Source organism: Malania oleifera, chromosome 2 (genome assembly GCF_029873635.1).
Source record: "Malania oleifera isolate guangnan ecotype guangnan chromosome 2, ASM2987363v1, whole genome shotgun sequence".
Lineage (NCBI taxonomy): Eukaryota > Viridiplantae > Streptophyta > Magnoliopsida > Santalales > Ximeniaceae > Malania > Malania oleifera.
Window position 1 is genome coordinate 97591204 of NC_080418.1, and position 20474 is coordinate 97611677.

At 37.7% G+C, this 20474-nt stretch overlaps 1 protein-coding gene across 2 annotated transcripts in view; it reads left to right on the plus strand.

The window, feature by feature from the left end:
- LOC131149197 (GBF-interacting protein 1-like) overlaps positions 1-20235 on the plus strand; it is a 34451-nt gene extending 14216 nt beyond the window's left edge. For both annotated transcript variants that reach the window (XM_058099436.1, XM_058099435.1), the window contains exons 8-11: positions 5435-5738; positions 6903-7064; positions 16731-17231; positions 19341-20235. In XM_058099436.1, coding sequence (XP_057955419.1) covers positions 5435-5738; positions 6903-7064; positions 16731-17231; positions 19341-19637 — 1264 coding nt within the window. In that variant the 3' untranslated portion in view covers positions 19638-20235. The remainder of the gene's footprint in view (positions 1-5434; positions 5739-6902; positions 7065-16730; positions 17232-19340) is intronic.
- Positions 20236-20474: the final 239 nt, after the last annotated feature.

The following is a 20474-nucleotide window of genomic DNA, read 5'->3' on the forward strand; positions in this document are numbered from 1 at the left end:
TGAAAGAGTGCTAAAAAATTTTATTGTTGTTAATTTATGTTATACAAATGTTGTAAAACTGAAAACTAGCTAACTTATTTTATAATTCATTGAAAAACTAATACGGAAAATGAAAACTGTTTTCCACAACTAAATCAGCCCTCAATGCATCTGCAAGATTTGGGAGTAGAGCCTGAGATATTGACAGAACAGCTGAGAACGATTTCAAGGCTGTGGTATGGTACTTGGTAAGGTAAGAAATTCTCTCATTAAGCACAATTAATGTTTGGATGACTTGGAAAATTAGTGAAATTGCAAGTATCCAAATCAATAAACAGAATTTTTTTTTTTGCTGGCCTACCCTCCCTCCTTTTTTCATATTTTGATCAATTGCTTGCTTGCATCCCTGCCATTAGCGACTTGTTTTTTGCATAATGTAAGAATATGCCAAATCATGTACATTAAGGTCATTAGCTCTTCTCTATGTGTGCATTGTAGTAATTTTAGGATTCATATCGCGACCTCCTTTGTTTAACTGCACTACGTTGCACTTTTTCATTGCTGCTAATGGTGGATGAACCCACTCTTGCTGACCATTGACGCCCAAACACTCCCTGTTTAAATATTTTCTAGGACTCAGTAGCCCCAAAGTTTGAGCAACTCAATAAGCGATTTTAGTTGTCCTCAAGTTAAGTAAGCTTCCTGTAATGGAAGATCTAAATTTGTCAATCTGGGGCAACCTAATGGGAATTCCACAGGATGAGTCAAGCCTCTAGACCATCCTGTAAGCTTGTTCAGTCTATCCAGCCTTGAGTTAATCAAGTCTAGGTTTGTGGAGAGTAGTTTTGATGATACTTCCGCAATAATTCTAGGCATCTTCCACTCACCTTGTCATGGCCAAGAGGATTTAGGTGGTATCACTAACAATACCAAAGTTGATGTGTGGGCATATGATGGTATTTAGGTCCTAGTAGCTTCTTAGATTGGGTAGAGAAGATGGTGAACTATTTTGAGTGGTACCAATTTTCTAAGGAATATTGAAAAAAAAAAAAAAAAATGCTTGGCAGAGTGCTTAGGGGAGCTCCCAATCACTCAATTGGAGGTCATGAGACAAAGATTAAAGGAGAGGTACTTTCCCTCTTTTATGAACAAGTTATTTGGGCAACTATTGAACCATAAACAAACCCATGTTAGACTAGTTATATGGACCATTTTGTGGAGCTTATGCTTTGTAGCAGTATTGTGGACAATACATGTTAGTCCCTGGGCTATTTTTGGTCAAGATTGAATCTTAAAGTAGAGCCAGACCCCCAGCCTTTTTGTGCAGCTTGGATTGACTGGAGCACTTTACAAGTCATGGAGACTACAACCCACCCATTTAGGAGAACAGGGATAAATCAATAAGATTTATTGTGACTTGTTGCCTATGAATGTGGCATATGTCGGGCTCTCATGGTTATATAATTGAATGTAACCGATCATGGTAGTGAGAACAATAATATATTTAGGTACATGATAAAGGCTATAATTCTTAATTTGGCCAGACTCACATACAAGGACTCTAGAAACAAGAAATCAGGCCAAAAATTCCAGTTAGGAAAGGAATCCAATTAAAAAATCTATTTCCTAGATTGTAGAGCATTTGAAGAAGACGAGTTTGAAGAGCTAATATTTGATAGTTGTTAGGGACACTCACTTTCTCCCCCTTTCTGCTTGTGAGTTGTCTTCTGCCAAAGGAAATTTGTTGATTTGAGTTTTCTATCGCTGTCCAGATCAGCTCTGTTGTCAGTTTCCACCTATGACAGATATTCAGCATGCCCTAGATTTGGTTCTTGGATCTCAATTACCTGTTTTTCTAATCTGTCCAACTACCAGTTCAATCGTATAGGCTGCTGAATTGAATAGGCAGGTAGGCAAGCTTTTTACAAGCAATTTTTTAAGGCATAGTCTAGGTCCTTGTGCCATGTTAGTCCTTTTGACCCTTGAGAAAGATCAATCTTGGAGGATGGGCATATATAGTAGAGCATTTTATAAGATTATAATTAAGTATAGGTTTCACATACCTGGACTTGAGGGCATCTTTGATTTGTTTGCTGGATCTAGCTGGTACTCCAAGATTGACATGTGCTGTGTACACCACCTGATTAGAATTAGACAAGGAGATAAATGGAAATTACCTTTAAGATCCAAGATGATTTTTTAGAGCAGTTGTTCATGCCCTTTGGACTTTCTAATGCCCTTAGTACCTTTATGAGGGCCATGACTGATGCCTCGTAGCCATTCATGTTGGAATTCCTTGTGATCTATTTTGATGCTACACTAGTTTATAGTAGCCCTAAGGAGGTGTGCTAGGTTCATCTTTGTTAGGTTTTCTCCCTCTTAGGAAGTTAAATTTTATGACAGCCTCGTGATGTTTCTGCTGCCTAGCATGCTCTTTCTTCAGTTTCTTGGTTTTGTAGTTTCTATGTGGGGCATAGCAACTCATCCTAATAAATAAATCCATTAGGGAGTGCTTGAGACTGATATTATTTCTAAGGTTGTAGCTTTCAATTGCTTTCAATACATGTTTCATTAGGGGTTTGGCACTATTATGGCTCCTATTATTGATTGCATTAAAAAGGCCATTTCATTAATACCTTGAGCTGCTAGAGCCTTTGGATAGGTTAAATAGAAAATGATTGACGTAAACCTTTGTGCTTAAGCTTGCAGACTTTAGTAAAGTCTTTAAGGTTGCTAGAGATGCCTCTAGGGTAGGTTAGGTGGAGCTATAGCATCTTTCAGTGAGAAACTTTCCGAGGCTGAACAGAAGTACAACACAAGATAAACAGTTCTGTCCTAAGATGAGATCCTTTCATCACAGGTGAATGATATTCTAACCCAGGAGTTTTTACTATACTTTGACCACCTTGCTTTGTGACAGTTATTTTTCCACTGAAAAAGTTGAGTGCTGAACATGCTGCTTGGATAGAGTTTCTCAGTGAGTGCACCTTGTTCTCAAACATCATCCTAGTGTTGAGAATGTAGCCAGCAGACGCAGCCTCTGTAGAGTCGTAGTCATTCTTCATGCCATGAGTTATGGGGTCTTATGATTAAAGTACATGAAGTGGTTGTCCTATTTTTGGGGCCCATGTATTAGGAAATGAATAAGGGTAACCATAGAAAGTGTTGTCTTTTCATCTGTGGCGTTCATCTATTTAGGGCATTAGACCATGCATTTTCCACACTTATTTTTTTTTTGGAAAGTATTTCCTTCTTCAAAAGTTACATGATGGTGGATCATTTGATTAGAGATAAGACCACTTCCTTAGTTGAGGATATGTTCTTCTTTGAGTAGGGACGTGGCTTCTCCCAGGGTCTTATATGTTAGCAACCTTAATCTGGGAAATAAAATGCTGGCCTTTATACCCCACTTCCATTCCTGCAGGTGTCTTGGAGAGACATGAGAGTGGATTTTTCTTGGACTTCCTAAAACAGCCCAAGGACATGATTCCATCTTTGTTGTAGTTGATCTGTTCTCCAAAATAGCACATTTTATGGCCTAGTATAATTTGTGATGCATGATGTGTGATTGTTTTTTAGGGAGGTTGTTAAACTGGATGGCTTGTCAATTGCTATAATGTCTGTAAGGGTATTAAGTTTGATATTTTTTTGGAAGACATTTGGGAAGATGTGTGGCACTAATTTGATGTTTTCTTTTGCATGTCATCATCAAATTGACAGTGAGACAAAGGTTGTTGGTCGTAGTTTGGGTGGTCTACTTAGATGTGTGGTAGGAGGAAAGTAGGGCAGTTAGAAATTGGTGCTTTCCGCTGATGAGTTTATTTAATACTCTTTGGCAAGACTGTAAGAGTCCTTTTGATTGTGTATTCAGTTACAAACTCTGCCCTCCCATTGACCTTGTTCCTTTTTCACCAAATGCTCATATTTATGAGCCTGCACAATCTTTTGTTTGCCACATCCTTACTAGCTGAGGTTAGTTGTAATCTTGCCATGAGTAATAGGGATCATGAACTTGCTGCTGATGTGCACTGTAGATCTAGAGAATTTAATGTGAATGATGATATCATGGCACCTGAGTTATCTTAAAAATTCCTTTACCCTGCATTTAGGAGCTTGGATCTTAGGCCTCGGATTTGGATTTGTGTGGATTTGGACATAATGTTGTACAGAATTGTATTGGGTTTCATCCAAATCCAAGGCCTGAATTGCATGCTCCAGAAAGCTACCTTAAGAAATTCCATGCCCCTGCTATTGGCCCTTTCTCCATCATTATAACACTTGGACCTAAAACATATTTTCTTGATTTGCCTAATTGTATGAACATTAGTTCTCTTTTCAATTTTGATAACTTCTTACCTTACTAAGACACATTTGAGCATTCTTGTCTTCGAGTGCTCTTGCAGGTTTTTCTGTCCCTCAGGTTACTCATGTTTCTTGGCTACTGGATACCATCCTGGGTATTTTGGATGAGTTTGTTGATTTTCCTGGGGGTTGATTTTCAGTGATATTTGGTTTAGATGAGAGGAGAGGCTATCCTGCATCATGTGCCACGTGGCTTATTGAGGATGATCTTCGAATGCACTAGAACTGTTAAGAGTGGTATTTGCAGTCCAATGCGTCAACTTAAATTCATCCTTCTTGCTAAGTAAAAGCTAACTATATGAATTTAAGCAATCTATTTTAGGATGAAAATTTGTTATTTAGATCAAAATACAAAATTATTTAATAAACCAATAAGTTTAGTGGCTAATATTATATATATTTAGATTATGAATTATCAAAATAAAACTGTTAATTGAAAAGATAATGAAATTACATGCAGGCAGTGGGCTCACTTATTGTCAAATAGAATGTAAGATTTTAACTCAATGGGCAAGGTTTTAAATGAATAAAAACCATCTTAAAAATACCAACACTCAAAAGAAGAGCCTTTGTTTTTTGAGATGGTTGACAGTACAGCCAGCGTGTTAAAACTCTTGAAATTTTGTTCAGACTTCAAACACTTAATTTCCACCCAAGTCGGGAGTTCTTGTTTAATGAAATTCTGACTGCTTGGTTGTTTTCTGGAATAAAAAAACTATTTTGGTCTCAGCTTGTGTTGCTAGGCTGCAGGGGGACTTTGTCACAGGCTCATAGCACAAATATGTATCCTGCACATTAGTTTTGATCAGATTTACATTTTGATGGTGTTATGGGAAAGAGATTGTGAAAGTAGGCCTGCACCTAGCATGCTTAGGTTGGAGTGTGTTTTTCAATGTTTTTAGCTTGTATGGAATTATATCAAATTACCTCTTTATAATTGTGAGAAACCTGAGGCATATCCTATACCGGTGAAATTTTATATTTGACATGGTAGTGTATGGTCCGAGTGCAAACTCTTTGTAGCAAATTTTGTATCTGTATCTTCATAATATTTCTTTCACATTATTTATTGGTTGTATTTTATTGTGTCCAGCGATCAAAATGCATTGGTTAGCACTGAGGAAGGAGATTATCCTGTTCATCCTCAATCACCCACGCATGTACTGGAAAATTTGTCATCCGTTGAAGGTGATGTCTCAGCAGCCACGGCAGTTCCAGAGTACAATGAACCAAAACAGGAGACTGCACTGCCACCTGGAGGCCATTCACATCCGGTGGTTCACACTTCTGCTGGTTATAGTGTTGGTTTTGTGCCGCCAATGCTGGGGAGCCAGATCACTCCAGTAGAAAGTTCCGAGTCTCAGGGGCGTGATTTTACTCGCCTTCCAAGTTTTGTAGTAAGCCTTTTTAGACCTATCTTCTGGAACTGCACTTTTTTTTATTTTTTTTTTAATTTTAAAATCTAATTGCATTGTATGATTGGTTAATTACTGTTTCTGCAAATTCTTCCACTGCCAATGAATGAAATTATGTCAATCAATGGTTTAAATTCTAAATGACATTTTCACTAGAGTCTTCATCTTGGGAGGGTTGGTTCAGGGCTGCTGCTCAACCAAGGCTCAGGCCTGTGTGGAAAAGCCACAACTGATGTCCAATCCAATTTCAGCCTCAACACAAAGATTGAGATGCTCAACCTGACCTCAGTTTGAGTTTAATATCTTGAACCTGGGTTCATGCTGTAAGGCAGGTTGGTATAATACTTGGGTAATTCTGTTTGCCTATATGGAATAGAAAAGCTTGAACTCTAGGGGATGAAAAGGATACAAGCGGTGGGAGACTTGAGATATTATAGGTAGCAGTGGCATGCTTCATGGTGGCTGGCTGTGAGCTGGTGAGTGCTGCTGGTGGAGGTGGCTGTGGTTTGATGGGCTTGGTTGTGAATATTTATTTTTTTATTTATTTGAAGAAAATAGACGGTGCTGATGTTGATGGGTTTGGTTGTTAACTCTGCTTCTGCTCCCACCATCCCCAAGAAATTGGTTGTGAATCCTTGCTCCTTTAACGTTCTCTGATAGAATGGCCTGGTTTTAGGGTTTGTATATCAAAACTTGTATATTGTGCAGAGTCTCTGATTTAAATTTACAAAGATCACTTAAAAATCTATAAAATGGATGAATCATATAAATAAAAAATGGATTGCGTCAGAAACATGTGTGCGCCCACACATATGCACATGGAAACATAGATATGCCTGTGTCCCCAGCCAGCTGAATTTGTCGTTATGGGGTGTGGTGGTGGTGGTGGTGAGCAGTTGGCTTTAATTCAGTATGGTTCAACTGGGTCATGTTGCATTTTTTTTTTTTTAAAAAAAATAAAAAAAATAAAATCATCAATTTTTTGGTTGAATACTTTATATTAATTTGCATTTTTTGTTATTGCTGTTTTTTGCTCCAAAGTCAATGACTGGTGGATGGTCTTGTTTGACCGCCCACTGAATATTTGTGCTGTTAATTTATTTGAAGTTTTTACTGCTCTCTTAGAATCTATGGGCTATTTTGTAGGTTCCGCAGACATTTGATCCAGCAAACTATTATGCCCAATTTTACCGGTCCAATGTTGACAGTGATGGTCGCATTTCTCCTTTTCATTCAGCTGGAGTTGCCACCAAGTACAATGGGAATGTTGCAGTGTTGTCTGCGCAGACTACACAGTCTTCACAAGAGGTTTGGACTTATCAAGTACTTCTTGTATGCCTTCTGCAATAAGCTTAAGAGGTTGTCATGAGATTAATTTTGGAAAATATCTGCATTGATTACTGAAGAGATTTCTTGAAATATTTGTTATCTGAACATTTCAATACTCTGGGGCTTATTTTTCCTCCTTTCATGAAGATATTGCTGCTGTTCATCTACTTGAGGTTTGTGTGTTCAACATTTACTTGGTTGTGTGATTAGATACTCTATTTATGTTGCATTGCAGGATTTTACAAAAATGCTTAGACACAAGCTGATCAATTTTAAGTCTTCTAAAGGTTTTTGAATGGGGGTGCATATGGACTAGTTTTGGAATGGTGACTGGAGTAGCCCTTCACTGATCTTTGTTAAAAGAATGACATTTCACCCCAAAAACTCATCTTGAACCTGCACCTTGCAGGATAGAAAACTTAGTGGATGTAGTGGAGCTACATTGGATTTGTATTGTAACAATTTGTTGTTGTAAATTGTATAATATCTAATATCTGAAAACATGGATGTGTTGCTAAAGATTAGCAATAACATAAACATGGATATGTGGCTAACGATTAGCAATAACATAAAACTTTTTGTGTTTGGCAAAGATGTTTCTCTTTGTGCAAACATACATGCAGCGCAGTGCAGCAACGGTACGATAATATTGGATTATATGATTGTCTGCCCCATGACACTGATATTTGAGGATCAAAGTTGCTTTAATTTAAATTGACGATATCATTTGGACAAAATGTGTGAATGAGAAGATTCAAGCAACATGAGGTTTTTTATGTTCTTGGCTTATGTAAGGGGAATTGATATTAAGAAGTTAGAAATTGTCTTGGTCTCTGTTTATTTAGTTTTCTGCTTGCGCACTGGAGTGGCAAGAATATTGTTCATGCCTTGTCCAATGAGCTCGTGTTTTGACTGGGGATAGAGCTTTTGGGAAAGATCTGCCTCCATGGTTTTCTGTTGCTGTAGAAAGTGTTGTACTTGCTGTTGGTAAATTTGATATATTTCCTTCTAACAGGTAGAGAGCAGCAGATTTCTTTAGCTGGAGAACACAACATTTTGAGTTTTGATCTGAGATTAAATTTGATGTGTTTGATTGATAGGTGAGCTAGAGGCAGGATGAATGGATTTAGATTGACAAAAGAGAGAGAGTTTACTAGGTGGCCTTAATGTGTTAAAGTCAATCCAGGTGCATCTCTCTGGAAGCAAGGTGAGAAGAGTCATCATCATCTCTGTTCTTTTTAAAGTTGAATTGGGGGGTGCTCGTTCATTGATCTGGTGGTGTGTGAAATGTTTAGAGACCCCTTTGAGTTGGAGGCAGCAGAAATGAATGGCTGGAGACTGTTTGCACATGCAGGTAGGTCATTGGTAAGAGGAAAGAAGTGTTTGGAAGTGCTGTTGAAATTGCTATGAGGTGCCTTAGTGGGAGTGAGATGTCCACAAGACAGTCTTTGCATAGTTTATGGAATAGCAATTTGATTTTGTTGGATGTGACAAGAAGTTGACAACATAGGGCTTTTGTTGGTTCTGTACAAACGATAATGAATGGCAGTTGAAGTGAAATGCAACAATGGTTCGTAATCAAGGGGTGTTCACTAGGCCAAGGTTTTCAACATGCATTGTTTCTCTCGTCTGTTTTTCGATCAAGGAGGGAGTCAGGGAAGGTATCGATGGAGGATGGTGGATTAAGGATGTGGAGATTGTCCTCAACTATAGCAAGGATGTTTAAGGTAGGTCTCAACTCAGGGGATATGGACTATGCTATTAGGCTATTTAGATCATCTATGGGGTATATAATATGGATATGTTTTAGTGAAGTGGAGAAGTCTATGGAGGTTTTGTTGATATGGATGAAATGACGAGGAGTGGGCTGGATTTTCATTGGGTTTTCTTGATGATTCCTTGCTTACACAAGGGAGCCTGTTGGTGGAAAGCAGGATATCTAGATGATGGGAATGCTGGCAATTGTTGCTGGTGATGCGGGTTTTTAATGGAGAGGTGTTTTAGGGTGGACGATAGAGCATGAGCCAGTCAAAGGAAGCGTGCTCTTAAAATTGTTGCATTCATCAAAAAGCCTAGTCTAGTTGAATTAAACTAACACTAGATTGGGTCTCATGAAAGTGTATGGTAGGTGTATCAAAATGAGTTGTGAGGCACCTTTTATGGGTGCAAAACTGTGAGGGCCAAGGGCATAAACAATACCTCAATAGAGTTTGGCTGAGATTTAGCCTTGGAATTTTTGATTATGTTTTGATTATGTTTTGATTTTTCTGTTTTTTTCTTTTTTTTTTTCCCCATTTGGGTTGGGGGGAGGTTGGTTGTTGGGAATCAGATGGGGGATTTGGGAATGGTGTTTTGAAGAATCATTCATATTTGGAAGGTTGTAGAGATTCCCATTGAAGGGCATGAAGAGGTCTACTGAAAAAAGAAGTCGTAGAAGGAAGAACATGTGAGTAAGTTGCAGTGAGTAGAAAAATGAACCTCCAGTGACTGCAGTGCTTTGTCAAATAAGACAAGAATTCTAAGGAGATACTAGTTCTTGATGAGGGGAGAGAGAGCTCTAATAATGGTAATTTGATGTTGATTTCTTTGTGAAGGGTTTCTTTTGTGGAATATAAGAGTATTATGGAAGGAAGAAGTCTATGTTGAAAGCCTTCTTAAGATTGGCGGTTGATCTTGTTTGAAAGCGGTGAAGTGAAATCTGGGACATTAAAGAGTTTGAGACTTTGAGTGGGTTGGGAAAGGGCAAATGGTGCTGGAGATGGTACTTTGGTGATGTAGAATAGATATCCAGTGGAGAAAGTGGATGGTTGACTGATTGTTGTTTAGTCTCTTCGTTCTTTAGGCTGAGGAAAGTGGGATTAAGTTGGTCTTTGTTTGGTTTATCCATTGGAAAGGAAACAGTAGAGAAGGCTTCTTTGGGGCATGACTTGGGCTTAGTGAGGCTTAAAATGCTGTTCCCTGGACTACGATAGGGGATAAACTGGCTCTATACTCTAGGGACTGGAGTACTCGAGAAAAAGGGGGTTGATTAGTGAAGTATCAGCAAAATTTATTTATTTTGTTGATTTGATTTATTGTGGCAACTGGGATGAAGTTGTTTGGAGAGGAATTAAAGATGTGGAATCAAGAGCTATTAGAAAATAGGGAACACCAAATATAAGGGCAAAATTTGTTGAAGGATATTAGCAAATTTAATATAGGGGAGATTTGTGAGAGCTTCTAAGAAGAGGAGAGAAAGAGAAGGTTGATGCAAGGGGAGAAGCATGTCATGATCTCACATTTGATGTGTGCTAGGGAGATCTTGGGCTTACAAGGGTGTTTTGGGTTCCAACTATGTAAGACACCTTTTATTGGAGAAAATTGTGAGGCTAGCGGGCCAAAGCGGACAACCTAACTGAAATTGGGCTTAGATGTTGCATTGGTGTTGGAACCACCTTGGACGTACTGCATGTGGATGGATCCTTCGCAGAGTTGTGGGCCACTTTGACGAAGGCGGTAGAAATGGGACAGGAGAGCTTGTCACAATCCCACATTGGGCGTGTACTGAGGAGACTTTAGCTTATAAGGATGGGTCGGGCTCCAACTATGTGAGACGCCTTTTATAGGACAAAACCGTTATGCCAGTGGGCCAAAGACGACAACGTCTCACTAGAGTTGGGCAAAACCTTTACATTAGGCTAAATTAATTGAGAGGGATGAATTCTCTTGGAGCCAAAAATCTAGATCTTTTTGGCTAAAGGAAGGAGACAAGGACACAACATTTTTTCATTGAATGGTTGGTGCATGCATGAGATTAGATTTTATTTTGTTAATAGAAATAAATGCGGTTAAGTTTCAGAAATTATGGAAGGTATCCATTCAGAAAGGTCAAGATTCAAAATGTGGGTGGAGAGACTGCCATTGCAGGCTCTAAATGTGGAACTACCTTACTTTGCAGATTCCTTTTGAGGAGCATGGTTACAAAGCGTCTTAACAGGATTGAAGGGTGCACTTGTCATGCAAACCAAGGGAGGCAAGGCCATTGTTTTTTAAAACTTGGATAGAACCTGCCAGTCTGATTTGGTTGGTCTTGAACTTGTCAACTTGTCAGTAAAATTGACTTTTCAATCCTTAAAATGTGTTTTTAACTCAACCATACTTTTTTTTTTCCCCCTCGTGAATGTTTGTTATTTGTGTAATTGCTGTCGATGATAATAAGTTGAAGAATATTTTAGAAATGCAGGGTTGTAGTTCAACAAATATTCTAGGATTACTATTAATTAGTTTTTGGCTCTAATTTACTAATCAGTAATTATTACCAACATTTTAAACATGCATGCGTGCGCGCGCGTACACACACATGTTTGTATTTGTGTACGTGTGTGCGCACATGTGGGTGCAGCCTAGTATCACATGTGTGACCACTGGTTTGACAAATTCAGTGACTTCATTGGTTGGTCACTGATTGAGGTTTTAAAACCTTGAGCTATGCTTGGTTAAGCTCTTTGTTGCTAATGTTTGGTGCAACCAAAATACAGGGTTGGGCATGGTGAGGTTGGGGTTTTTAGCCCGTGCACATGTGCTAGAGCTGGCTTGCTCTCCACCCTCCCACTCCATTTGGCCTCTATGGCTAAGACATCTTGTAGGTATAAAGACCCAAAAGGAAAAGGAGAGAGATAAAGAAGGAAAGAAAAGAAAATTTCATTCATGTCTGCATCCTGTCCTTTATAGCCTATAGATGGAGGCCAAACACGAGATAGGATAATTATTAGCTAGTTCGGTCGAATACTATTCAATTTATTGTAGCTCTCCTAGACCTTAGGTAGGGAAAACGCCTTAAGCATGGATGGGTTTACTATGGGTTTACTATGGCTTTAATCAAGGGAAATATGCTCCTCCTTTTTATGTTCATGTTCGTGCTACATAGTGAGGTGATATGGAGATAATGAGAACCTATCCATTGGTTGGTGCATTAAGAACTTTGTGTGATGAATAAGGCACATCTTAGCCCAGTGGCTATGGAGCTTGACACAATTAGAAACAATATTTGAAAGATGGTAATTGTGGCAAAATATGGTGATCAACATATGGGTGGAATGTAAAAGATAGCAAGCAGCCTTTTGGTTTTTGACTTTTGGAAACATGCAAGGAAAGGGAGGTGGAATGTAAAAGATAGCAAGCAGCCTTTTGGTTTGTGACTTTTGGAAACATGCAAGGAAAGGGAGGTGGAATGTAAAAGATTGCAAGTAGCCTTTTGGTTTGCGACTTTTGGAAACATGCAAGCAAAGGGAGGAGGATTTCTTGTATTAATTTTGAGGTTGGTGATGGGCATTAGTCTACTTTTGGCATGATGTTAGGTGCATAACTATGGAACATGTTATTTATTACAGGGACACCACCCCTGAGCATTTTTTCATGATGACATGGCATGCATGAATTACTAAAAGCATATGGTAGTGTTTTATTTGTTTTCCAAACTAATTGATGCACAACGTAACACCTTTGAAACTTTCCTGGTTGATGTTGCTCCTGGCAAATGGCAATGCTTGTGGAACTACTCTCGAAGAAGCCAATTCTTGATACTCTTTTGCGTGAATTCCAAAATATATGATCTGAGTAATAGTTTGCCTAGCTTAGGAAGCTCTTTTGAAATCCAACCTTCAGAAGATTTTTTTTTTTTTTGGGGGGGGGGGGGAGGTAAGAGTTGATGCTTGAGTAATTTTAGTTCTATTTATTATAATGGGGTGCAATGTAGGGAATATAATAAAGTTAGGTGGGTGTTGTCAATATGAAATAGAAAGAATAATGGTAATTTAAGAAATGCTTGATATTATTTAGTTCACTTTATTGAGGGTTAGGTGGGCGTTGTCAACTTGAAATAGAAAGCAGAATACAGGAAAAAGAGAGAATGTTGCCACAACCAGAAAGAGAGTTGCCAACTTGAAATAGAAAGCAGAATAAAAGAAAAAGAAAGAATGTTGCTACAACCTGAAATAGTGTTCTCAGCTTGAAATACAAAGCAGAATAGAGGAAAAAGAGAGAATGTTACCAGAACCAGAAATAACGAAAAGCAAAGCAATAGACATGTGAGTTCTGGTTTGCAATGACTAAAATAAATCAGGTCTACATGTCATGTCGGATGAGGCACCAGAATCAGTCATCCAAGGAGAGGATGGAAGAGGCAAGAAGCCCTGCTGTATAGCACCAGATGCAGAAGGTGAGTTTGGAGTTGTTGAACCATAAAGACAAGATTGTTATGCACATCTTTTGACATGGTAGATGTATTCTTCTCCCTGGTAATTGTCAGGCATGTTGGACTGATCCACTGCAGATTCACCATCAGCAATTGTCCCAAGTCTGTTTCCCATGGAGATCTCAACAACCACCTTGTTATGAAACCTTCTTTTGTATGACCTGTCCCTGTACCTCGATTAATCCTTCCAAAACTTTCTTTGCCATGGTTAGATGCAATCCATACCATTGCTGAACTCTCTTTGGAAGAAGCTTGAGAAGAGGATTTAGACCCATTTTAGCAATTCGTTGGATTTTGGCGTATGTTTCCTTCTTAAGATGGAATGAGTTCTCCAGCAAGAATATGGTCATGAATCATTTGAAGCTTAGGACTCAACCAAGATAGGAACTTGGCAGCCAATAATTTGGCTCGTTGTTTCTTAATAATCTCAGCATCATTACTGATTTTGTAGAGATTTGATTCCTTCCGCATTCGCTTGGAACACACTAAAAGATGTATTCTCTTGGTCAAATCTTAAGAAGTTCTCATTCAAGTAAAAAATATGGGTTTTATTCTTATCTTGTGAGAAACCCTCACGAAGCTAATACCAGACAGCCTTGGAGGTCCTGTGAAACATGATAACATTGGCAGCAATTCTTGGTTCTGTGCCATTCCACGGCCACAGAAGCAGTATATTTTTCTCCTTCATCCGGTCATTGTCTTTGGATTTTGGAGATAGTTGAGAACGAAGCAATTATTTATACTTGCTTTTTGCTTTGAGGTACACTTTCAGTGCTCAAGAGCACAACAAATAATTGGAAGGACCAGCCGATTTAATGGCCGTGAACTGCACTCACATAATCAGCAGAAATTTTCTCGTTTTTAGGGACAGCCCTCCAAACACCAAATCACCCTAACGGTTAGGGAGCAGGGCTTATATTTTTTATTGCTTATTTTATTATTGAAAAAGAGGGAGTTTTTTGGGTGGGGGGGGGGATTGAAAGTGGGATGAGGAAGGACGCTAATGACTACCTTTATTGATGGGACATTTTGAGCCCAACTTACAACCAAAGCCAAAAAGGGAGGTGCATCACAGACAGCCATCAGGGTGGTCTAATGACAATTGAAAGAGAAAAACTGTCTTCATAGAAAAATTCTATCATAAATCTACAAAGCATGCAGCGCAGGATGCATTCAACTGGACATGACATGGAGAACTGTCCATGTAACTCTTAAAATGAAGAAGGGAAAGGAAGATTATAGTATGCCAATAAAGGAGACATACATATCAATCAGGTTCAATAGAGGTTCACTCTTGCACAATGTTAAAAATCTGAAAGATTTAAAAGGATTAACAAAAGAATAATGAGTTTCGGGTCTGGGCAAGAGAAAGAAGAAGAAGAGAAGAGAAGAGGGGTACTGTCAATCAGGGTGGATAAGAACATATGCTAACTTTCCAGACTGATCTATTTAATTAAAATAGTTTCTTACTTTAACATACCATGCACTAGAAAATTATTTTTATTTTTAACTTTTTATTACTTTGCTGATAAATATAAGATGATTGGTTAATTATACAAACTAAGTTGAAAAGCAACTATGCGATATGATAACTATATCTGCATGCCATAAAAAATTTATGAAATAGAGTAGATTGGGCATGTAATATCATATGCACTATGAAACTATTTGCACATGAAGAACATAATAATTTATGCAGGTTTGAAGTCTTATAATTTGTCTTTAACATGTTTAGTTCTACTATATAATCTAAGCCATAAAATCACTGAATTATGATCATAGAACATATTATATTTTTTATATAACTATTACCAGAAATAAGTAATCATCCTCGTTATTTTCTCATCCCTGACTCTCGACGTGGTTAATTTTGAGATTCATATATGGAATGAAAAAGGAGACGGAATGAGTACAGGAGGAAATAGTTTTAATGATGTAAAGATCCTGTAGCAGTGCTATGCAGTGTGGTCACTATGGTTGTGACTTTTATTCCCGCTACTATAGCGGTGTGCAATAGAATTGGGACCCCCAAAATCGCTTATGTAATGGCATTAAGTAATGGTCATGCGCTATTTAAAATATTGACCATGAACTAGTTTGTGTAACCTTATTCGTGGTATGTTTGTGATTTAATTCACCAAAAGCTGAGTTGGAAAACTTTATGAACTCTTTCAGTTTTTTTACTATTGTGTACTAGGAGTCTACGATCCTTGGAAGCATTTTTTCTTGTGTCTTTTAGATGTTTTGGAAGGGGCAAAGATGCTATAAGGTTGTTGAATTGTGTTGTTTTTGCAGTTCTTTGAAGTTCCTGGTTGGAGTGGAATGCTTGCATCTTTTAATGGGTGCTTTCTTTTCCTTCATTTTGTTTTGTTTATCTAAAAGGATACCTCATCTGTCTCATTATATTTTTACTTTCTCTTAATATAATTTCTGTTTTGACAAAAGAAAAAGAGCAAATAAATTAAGAAACCGCTAGAAACTTGTTCTAACAAGACTAGCCTAGCCTGCTTGAAAGGAAATGCTTGGTGAAGTAGACTTGGTTTCATGGAATTTTCAGTTTTCTTAGGACCCTTGATGATAGAGAGGCTGAGGTGTTCACTTTGTTGCTATTGTTTTTCTTTTCTCTTTTTCTTTTGGGTTATTTTTTTGGAGCGTACTTGCTGTTGCTCAACTTGTGCCCTTTTTGGCTGCGGTAGTAGTCTCTGGATGCTGGACAGTTCTGGCATTTATTCTTGTAAATCCTTCTATTTTTCATTCTTCTATTCCGTTTCTCAATCACATTTGGGGTGCTAAAGATCCATCTAAGGAAGGATTTGGTTAAAAATTGTTAACAGAGTTTTGGTCAATTGTCTGTTGTAGATTTAAATACCTCACAAAGCTATATCTCCTTTTATTCACATAATGAGTTTTGGTGGTGGAGAAATTGCATTGTCAATTGTTCTTACATTGCTTTGCTGCATAGAGATTATGGAGTAGGTGGTTTCCTTATCTGGGGATGGGAGAACATTGGGTGTGTCCAGACTAAGGTTTTTCTCCGTACTTATTTTATAGGCTTTGGGAAGAGAAAGGATGCTAAAAGGTTTTGGAATAGTACAGTTTTTGTGGTGATTTGGTGCATTAGCTTTTGAAGTCTTCGCTGTTTCTTTTTGTGCTGACTTTATGCTTTAATATATTTTCTTTTTGCTGATCCCCAAAAAAAAACTGTGTTTGACCATGGGCTTCTAGCCTTGTGGGTGGTTTATCGTCTGGCTACTCATGGGGGGCCTGGTTTTGGCTTACCATAGGGAAATTTTGTATGCATGAGCATGTATGGTTGGGCCTCTTGCTTATTTACCTTCCAAAAGAAAAATATTTGATTGTGCATTCATGTCTCATCTCTTTATAATTCTGATGCCCTTGTTGTTTAATTGCAGGGTGGGAACTCTTTGGTTTTGTCTACAGCAGGTCCAACGCCTCTTGTTACTCAACCTGCAGGAGTCATGCAGAGCTCCATGGCTGTGACCCAGCAACCGGTCCCTGTCTTCAGACAACCAACTGGGGTGCATATATCCCATTATCCCCCTAACTATATTCCATATGGCCACTATTTCTCCCCATTTTATGTTCCGCCTCCAGCCATTCACCAATTTTTAAGCAATGGTGCATTCCCTCAGCAACCTCAGGCAGGCAGCATATATCCTGCTCCACCAGCGGCTGCTGCCACTGGGGTCAAATATTCTCTTCCACAATACAAGCCTGGAAATAATATCAACAACTCCAACCCCATTGGAATGCAAAGTGGCTATGGGCTGTATGGATCTGCCCCTGCTAATTATAATCCCACTTCAGCTGCAACAAGTGGAAACTCAACAGCTAATGAGGATCTTGCTGCATCCCCATTCAAGGAAAGTAGTGTCTACGTTACTGGGCCACAGGTTGGTTATTATTTACCTGCCTTGATTCATTTTTTTTTTTTAAATTTTGATTTTGGAAAATAGCTTTTTTGTTGCTAGTTTTCATAAAATGTTCTAGAGTCACTTTTTTTTCATAAAATGTTCTAGAGTCACTTTTTTAGGGTCTGTTGGCGTCGTTGCTGTTTTCTATTTTTTGTTTATGTTTCTCCACAGTGAAGAAACAGATTATAAGAACACGTTTGTGTTGTCAGTTTTCTGTTCCTGTTGCTGATTTTCAGCTGTTTGCTAAAAAATTGAAAACAAGATTTTATAGTTTTCGGTTGTTTTGACAACCTATTGCCAGAAATTTTAATACCTAGAATTTGTTTTTTTTGGATTAAATTATTCATTTTATACACTTTTAAAATTAAAATCAAAATTAAATGATCAGATGAATTTAAATATAATTAAAAGAAAATATTTGTAAATTTCAAAAAATAGTAATAAAGCCAATTACAAAATACTTTTCCTATTTTTCAATTGTCATGTCCAATAAAATTTTTATTGTAAAGTAAAATTTAAAAGTAGAACAATTAAGTAAAATAGTTATAATAAATTTTATTTTTATAAGTTTTTTAATGTGTATTATTTGTAATTTTATTATTTTGATCATATTTTTATAATAGTATTTGGCTTAAAGATGAAAATGAGCATTTTTAACTAAGTTTCTAATTTTTATTAATTTTTTAAATGTTAACCAAAGTGGTTGCTTGTTTCTAGTTTTTAGTTTCTATTTCTAGTTTATGGTTTTCGTTTATCTAATTTTTGACAGTGATACCAAACGACCCCTTACGAGGTGAGTGATGTTAGTGTCCGTGTTTGCATTTCTTGTTTCTTGCTTTTGCTTCTATTTTTCTCCTCAAATGGGCAACTGTTTAGCATTTCTTTTGGAAGTAGAATGTATGATAACCATGGTCAAAATTTGCACTGAAAAGCACAAAATGGCAGGACTTGTTTGATAGTATTTGTTATAGTGGTTGTAGAGACCACAATTTTGAATCCTGGACCGGTGAGCAACCTGGTAAAGCTTTACCAGGTTGATCAGGCTGGTTAAAATGGTGGGTCAAACTGATGGTTGAACTGGTGAGACATTATTATATGTGTTTATTTTTATTTTTTTATTAAAAATGACATGCACACAGGGACATGTTTATATATTTATATAGACATGCACAGAGTCATAATCATATATTAACAAATCAAACCTAAGAAAGAATCGATAACAATTACTAGATAATTTTTTTGACACCTTTCATATTGTTTTTCAAATATTCTTGACAGAAATAATAATAATAATAATAATAATAATAATAATAATAACCTTTCCTAGTGTTTTTCAAATATTCTTGACAGAAATAATAATAATAATTAAAAGACATTATATTATTTGTAAGAGTAAAATAAACAGTGAGGATGAGTTTGGCTTCTATACTTGAGCTGGTCCGAGTTTTAAAACAATGGTAGATTGAAGGCCTGTTATGGACATATGTTGGCACTAATTTTCTTTGTACCACTGGGTATTGGTAGTTGTGCAAGCTTTGTTTTGGAAATGGGGAGATGATTTCTGATTCTACCGTTGTGGCAGTGGTAGTGCTACCAGGCAGTGGTTTTTATGGTGTGATTCTGGTGTTTGCGGTGGCTCTTATGTGGGCTGCTGCTGTGTTGGTTGTATTATTGAAAGTTTGATGATGGTGGTGGCGTTATGCCCCTTAGATAATTAAATATTTGTAATAATGCTCCTCCATTTAGTTATATTTTTAAAATTTAAAGCCCAAGTATGATTAGTGCATGTCAGGTGTTCTGGTTGCTCTGGTTGGCATGTGTCTGTGTTATGCTAGGATTTGGATGCTTATCTTTTAAACTTTAACCAATGAAGTTTTTGTGCCTGGTCTGCATTTTGTCCTACAAATAACCATGGTGAACTATAGTTTGTTTTGTTTGCTCATTATTTAAACATAATTAGCTCAATGACCCAGTAATAAGAATAAAATCAGGAGTCTGATCATTTTTATTCTCTCTTTTTCAATTGCTGCACATGTACATTTTGGCAATATAGGGATTGATTAACTAATTTACAAATTTATTCCTCAGACCGAAGGTTCAGCTGTCTGGATTGCTGCACCAGGCCGTGATATTCCTGGTCTGCAGGCAAGTTCTTTCTACAACCTTCCTCCTCAGGGTCAGCATGTGACTTACACTCCAACACAGGCAGGCCATGGTACTTTTGCTGGTATCTATCACCCTGCACAAGCTGTAACAGCAGCGAATGTTCACCCACTTCTGCAACAGTCTCAGACTGTGGCTGGAGCTGCTGATATGGTGGGATCTACAGCCGGTGTTTTTCAGCAGCCTCAGCATGCACAGATCAACTGGCCTAATAGCTACTAAATGTGGAAGCATATTTATTTTTTACTTGAACCAGCCAAACAAGATAATTCAAGTCCAATCTTGGGATATTTTTTTTGAGACTCCAGCAAGTTTGGATGGAGGGGGGGGAAACTTCAAGAAGATACAGTGTTGGCCAGATTTGAGAGTGTAAATCTATAAGAGGAGGCTATATTTGCCAATGGTATCTTCTGATTGCTTGGGTTGGGGATGAAAAGGTGAAATCTGCCTGTAACTGATATTGACTTTTATTAAGTTAGCGGAGGTAGGTATGTGCAGGTCCTTCTCTTTGTAGCTGCTGCTCTGTGGTTTACCATTTTTCCATTTCATAATGTGAAGCATTTTTATTTTTTAAAAATTTAAGTTCTCGTAGAATTACCGAGTGGCAAGAATCAATCGCTTTTCTTTTCATTTTTATTGTTATGTTATAGGGGACTTCGGAAGGTAAGATATAGGTTGGTGGGGGAGTTTCTGTTGGTTCTTTTATCGTCTTTCTGCAGTCTTACCTTTGAAGTGAATTTTGAAAGCATGACCATGATGTACCGAACTGTTGTAATTGGTATAAGCAAAGGCAGCATTTCCATTTGTTTCTGTTTATTAATCCATACTGTTCACACATGAGAAAGGATGTGCAGGTCTAGTGCGGGAAAAAAGAAGAAGCTCGAAGTCAGGAATCTGTGTGTTCTGCGACTCCAGCTTCTCTTGTTAATAAGGTTTTAGATTTCTACGAAAATACTGATGCTATATTCATCACCAGTTGCGGGTGTTTGTAGGCACGTGTATTTTTATTTTTATTTTTCAATGAGAAGATCGTGTTCTCAAATAAGGATGGTTTATTTG